Source organism: Ornithodoros turicata, chromosome 7 (genome assembly GCF_037126465.1).
Source record: "Ornithodoros turicata isolate Travis chromosome 7, ASM3712646v1, whole genome shotgun sequence".
NCBI classification, from domain to species: domain Eukaryota; kingdom Metazoa; phylum Arthropoda; class Arachnida; order Ixodida; family Argasidae; genus Ornithodoros; species Ornithodoros turicata.
Genome location: NC_088207.1, coordinates 30,530,631 through 30,536,324, shown reverse-complemented (window position 1 = coordinate 30,536,324; position 5,694 = coordinate 30,530,631). Strand labels below are relative to the sequence as shown.

At 48.6% G+C, this 5,694-nt stretch overlaps 1 protein-coding gene across 1 annotated transcript; it reads right to left on the bottom strand.

Annotated features, from left to right (window-relative positions):
* Positions 1 to 1,384: 1,384 nt before the first annotated feature.
* LOC135400789 (skin secretory protein xP2-like) lies at positions 1,385 to 3,109 on the bottom strand. The gene is made up of 3 exons (XM_064632707.1): positions 3,094 to 3,109; positions 2,829 to 2,936; positions 1,385 to 2,627 (listed from the first exon to the last, which is right to left on the bottom strand). Exons 1-3 carry the CDS (start codon positions 3,097 to 3,099, stop codon positions 1,497 to 1,499), a joined length of 1,245 nt encoding a protein of 414 aa, XP_064488777.1. The 5' UTR covers positions 3,100 to 3,109; the 3' UTR covers positions 1,385 to 1,496.
* Between the last annotated feature and the right edge of the window lie 2,585 nt (positions 3,110 to 5,694).

Sequence of the window (5,694 nt, the reverse complement as noted above, 5' to 3'; positions counted from 1 at the left end):
ATTTGCATCTGTCCACGTCTATACGCCGGTCATAGCCACAGTTGCTTCGCGGCTCTAACACATAGAATTATTTTAAAAAAAGCCAGATTGTCGAATCTCCACTGCGCCACATGTGAGAGGAATGTGTGAGAAGAACATGTGAGAGGTACAGGGAGCCAAAAGGACACCTACGTTTGTCGTCTGTTCGTCATCCCTTGTTTTGTACAGCGCTTGCTCCCCCCCCCCCCCCCAGTTAGGGTTCCTCTATTCTCCTCTCCGCAGAGGAGAACACAGCAACCCTAGTTCTTGTGATATCAGCACGCCAATCGGCGTTTATTATCGTGTCCGGTCCGGGAAGGTTCTGGGTAATATGTCATCGGGGTCATTGATATCGTTAATAGAATTGTCTTTATCGGGTGACGTGCCTAGAAGATCCATTTTGGGAAGCCTAACAGATGTCTGCTACGTTCTCATGGGCATTTCGGAAGGGTCGCTGGCCTCGCACACGGCACAAACACCGCTTGGCGCGGTGGAACCACACTGGCTTCATTGAGAAAAGAAAATAGCTTTAAACCCGACTGGAACTGACGAGCCTGTCCAATCCGAAGAAGGCGAAGCCTCCGCCGAAACGTCGATCTGTTTCCTATAATGTTTTAACATACTTAATAAACCTTAACGTTGTAGTTAAATTTCCCCTCATCTCCGTCTCAGACTCGCTCATTCACCCCTTTATACTATAGTTCGTATAGCCATCTGACTCTTTCCTCACCTGACTACGAGAATGAATATAAGTAGGAAAAGTCAGAAAAGTGACGAAGAGCTTACAGGAATACACAAAGGAGAGTTTATTAACACGACCCCCATCCCTATTAACACTTATAGGGATGGGGGTCGACCTTTCGGAAGTCAGTGCTGCCTTCGAGGGCACTGGGATTAGGTGATAATAACACGCTTTAAATATGAGAGGGGATTATGTACAAGCGAAAAAGTTCACCGTATGCCCTTCTGTCATTAGTAAAATAAGTTGAGGACTACGTGAAAAGGGAATGACCGGGACTGTGCAGCAGGATTTTGAGGGATCCCTCAAGACCCTGCTAAGTGGCACTGCCACGTAGCAGATATCAATTAGCCGAGTGCTTGTTTTAGTTACTGAGTGCTTCCCCCTCATCAGCTGTTGCCTATATAGGTGCGCACCCGTTACTAGTCTTGACCATCTGTCCGTACTGCAGTTGACTCAGTACAGTTTAAATTTGGGAAATGGCAACGACGATTACGTCAGGGATTACCTGCTATCTCGACCACAGTTGTCTTGCGACGTAAACCCACGAATTATTTTATCGACCTGTTATTTCTTGTAACAAATAGGCGGCTTATAACGTTAGGCAATCAATTGGCACTGTTATAACAACCTTCCTTTATTGTCTCACGTCTACAGCTTCCGTGAGCACAATTGCTCACACGCGCTAGACGTCTCGAATTTGTTTTCAATTTGTTATTTTTACAATTTTTGTAATAAATTAGAAGTAGGCGTGCTTCGCGCCGTAGCCAAGACCATGGCTCTTCAGGAGAACTGGTGCAGCAGCAGCACCATAGACCTTGCCGAGTGGGGCATAAGCGGTCCCGAAGACAGCTGGGCTAGAAATGGCAGCGCCATAAACGTGGGCAGCGGTGGGGAAAGCCACAGCGGCGGGTGCAGCTCCAAACTGGACAGCAGCTGGTGCTACGGAGTATTGGAGAGTGCCAGAAACGCCCTGGCCTGATGCACCGGAGGAGTACTGTGCTGCAGAAGAAGGCTGATCGGCAGCGTCGTCGTACTGTTGCTGAGCAGATGGGGCGCTAGCGTACTGCTGCTGAGGGGCTGGGGCAGCAGCGTACTGTTGCTGGGCAACTGGGGCTGGGGCAGCAGTGTACTGCTGCTGGGCAACTGGGGCTGGAGCGTACTGCTGCTGGGCAACTGGGGCTGGAGCGTACTGCTGCTGGGCAGCTGGGGCTGGAGCGTACTGCTGCTGAGCAGAGTACTGTGGAGCAGCTGGGGCAGCAGCGGCAGCGTATTGGGCTGGAGCAGCTGGTGCAGCAGCGGCTGCGTAGGAAGCTGGTGCTGCTGGAGAGACGGAGTAGGAAGCTGGGCCAGCTTGAGCTGCTGGGGAAGCTGCAGCGGCAGCAGCTGGACCGGAGGTCACGAAGGAGACTGTGAACTGTGCAGATACTGGGGAAGCAGCGGCTGGTCCACCAGCGGCAGGGGCAGCAGCATACTGAGCTGCTGGACCTTGAGCGTATTGAGCTGCTGGAGCCTGAGCATACTGTTGTGCTGGAGCTTGAGCGTATTGAGCTGCTGGAGCCTGAGCATACTGTTGTGCTGGAGCTTGAGCATACTGAGCTGCTGGAGCCTGAGCATACTGTTGTGCTGGGGCCTGAGAGTACTGAGCTGCTGGAGCTTGAGCGTAGCTGCCAGCGGCAGCTCCGGCATAATGGGCAGCTGGCGCTTGCGCAGGGGCGGCAGCGTACTGTTGTTGAGCTGGAGCCTGCTGAACGGGAGCTGAAGCGTACTGAACGCCAGCGGCTTGACGACGACCAGCGGCACGGAATCCGTTTCCGTTAGCTCTGTAGGGGCCGGCGGTTTGTCCTTGAGTTCTGTACACAACGTTGACCTAAAAGGAAAATACTACTGTCAGCAGCGTTGTCGGGCAGTGTAGAGGAACGAACAACCAATTGTCTCGATTTAACCAAAAGTCACATTCCCTTCAAGCGGGACTGCTATAACCACTAAAAGCAATATGTATCAATGCATATCCTACGAAAAAAAAATCAACAAAGGCACTTGGTATATACAACACAGTTTAAGAACGTACGGTGGGAACGGCTGGGACACCAACGGAGAAGACTGGGGCAGCCACGGCAGCTGGAGCACCCACGAACCCAGCGCGGGCGACGGCGATCACGGCGAGGAACACAAAGACCTGCAACGCACGGGAAAAAGAAATTGAAAAGAACACGCCATTCCAGGACCACACGATTCCAGCAGTCGTAGCACGAGAGCGCACAGCAGCGCACAAATCGTCCACCGTAAACTATTTCCATTAAACGTGGGCTGCATGTGCTGGATTGATCACACACCTTCATGCTTGCTGTCTGGCGGATCAGTGAATCTGTTACAACGCTGTGTGTTCACCCGTCCCCTTTATATAAGCACCTCCCGCTTAGTAATTTCTCAATGACGTAGTGACCTCTTAAACAGCTTGCTCCGCATCTAATTTTCGCCCTCGCGTGGACGTACCCTTACATTTGTGTTTAGATGACATGTGGGGAAAGTATGCTCCCAATCAGCTACCCTGCTTATTGCTCACCGGGTATTGCATATCCAAGGACGACAGCTCGTTTCGAAGGCATCCTGAAGTGATCGAGGCGAGTGAATTCATATCTGATGTGATTTTTTTTCTTTTCTGTGTGTCTTATTTCGCGTGCATTAAGTTTCCATTTGTTACTACCGGATAAGCACCCATTTCATTTTCACTTTTTGTTTGTTTGTTTGTTTGTTTGTAAGAAAAAAAAAACAAGGAGCACTTTATTTATTTTTCATTGCATAGGAAATGGATCAAGTTGATTAGAGAATCTGTACGAGGGAACGAAGCCTTGTATAATTGGCAGTGATGGAGCAGAAATAGTCGCGCATGAAGTATTAATAAAGTGAAATGCGATGAATTGTGTATGCTTCCTCTCGCATACTTAGGAACTGAGGGGAAGTGTTATTTAATGATCACTGCACCCCATACCCACGCATTTGTGTTACCATTGCGTGCGCTGCTCTTTTTTTTTTTTTGTTTTTTTTTGCAAGGTTATTTATTAAGGATGAGTTTTAGATGTGCAACCAATATCTGTGCATTTCAACCAATTTACCGACATGACGACGTACCAAATTGTGGTCTGCTCGGCCATTCCTCGTTGTTAAACGTTTTCTTTCTTTTTGAACTATTCCGTTTGCACACTAATGCGAAACAATGTACGAAATTTTAGTTGTGCTTCCCAAACATTACAATGTAGAAGGGTAACTGGAATTTCGATACCCTCGCAATATGCATAGGGATCGATAGCTGTAATGGGCTCGTCCGATATGCACCAGCCAGTTACAGTTACCGTATTTTCACGCGTATTAGCCGCGGCTTATGCGCGATTTTTTTTCTTCGCGGACGCTCTGCGGCTTATCCGCGGGTGCGGCTTATCTGGTGACTATTTTTCCCTGGTACTTTCCCCATACCACGGATTAAACGAAAGGGACGACAGCGAGTAATGTTTTTCGGAACAGGACCGCCCTGTCAGTGCACGAACAATACTGAACAGCAGCGGGTCCACATTCGTGTGGACTGACCTTCCAAATACATTTCCCCGCGTAGCTTTAACAAAAGGGATGACAGTGATTCATGTCTCCTGGAACACCACTAAGCGTGGAATTCAACGAAAAGCTAATATCTTTAGTGGAAGAGCGTCCCTCGCTCTGGGACATGAGGTCTAAAGTGTATAAGAACATTCACGTGAAAAACAAGGACTGGCGGATGGTGGCCGAATTATTGGACGCAACAGGTAAATAAGTTTTGGCGTGCTGCACGTCCTTCCAATTGATAGCATTCTAAAGTGTCATGTTATTACAGAAAAGCAAGTACAATCGCGATGGCGCAACCTGCGCGACTCCTACTCCCGTATCGTACCGCGGCTTATCTGCGAGTGCGGCTTATCTGCAAAAATATTTTCAAAATCTATCTAAAAACGAGTCCTGCGGCTTATCTGCGGTGCGGCTAATACGCGTGAAAATACGGTACTCTCTGTTGGACACGTTTCTTTGTGCTCACCGCTGCTCACGCAGCATTATTATCACTTTGAAAAAGGAAAATAATACAGATATCTGTTAATGTGTCTTTGCAGCATTCGACCCATTAGGCCAATACTGATATTGCTCCACAGTACATGCTTTAAATTTCAGGCAATGTGATTCTTTCACGAATGGCTCATTTACGGCGCACATTGCTTGCACCCCACACTGTTCTGCTAGAGCTGCAGGAAACGAGTACACACCGAGACGACACGCACACCAGCTCTTGCACACCACGTTTTTGTACATCGCGAATCGTGATTAAGAGATATTGTTCACGACAGTGTTTCTGGCGACCAACGCAAACTTCCATTTCATTTGCAAAGTCTATATATATGCTCTGATCTCTCTTCAAATCCGCGTACCTGGCGTCGAAATATACATGACATTCTCGGGTAAACATAAACAAGCACCCGTCACAACTGCCGGTGCCACAAAGACTTCCGTTCCTTCCGCGACTAAAGACGTTCCGAACTAGCCACCATGCAGAATGATATCTTTCACTTTCCTGATTTGTTGAAAATGGGAGGCGTACGCCTCTTTGTGGCAATTTGAATTGCCATAAAAAGGCGTATACGGCCCTCTCTCTCCTCAAATCAGAAGTGATAACTGTATCAATCGGCATAGTGGTTGGCGCAGAGCGTGTGTTTGGTGTGAAACCGGATGTCGTTTTGGCAAGAAACCGGAAGCGGCGCAGAAAGGCATGTATAGTGCATGCCTGCTCTTCGTTTTTTAGGGCGAGGGCAGTACTGTTTTTGATTCGTGATGTGGGGAAGCTTGCGCTTGTCCCATCCCACAGTCGGCAAAAAAAACGCGGTGGAGAGGGGCAAAGGGGAGCCGGTCCTTCATATAGT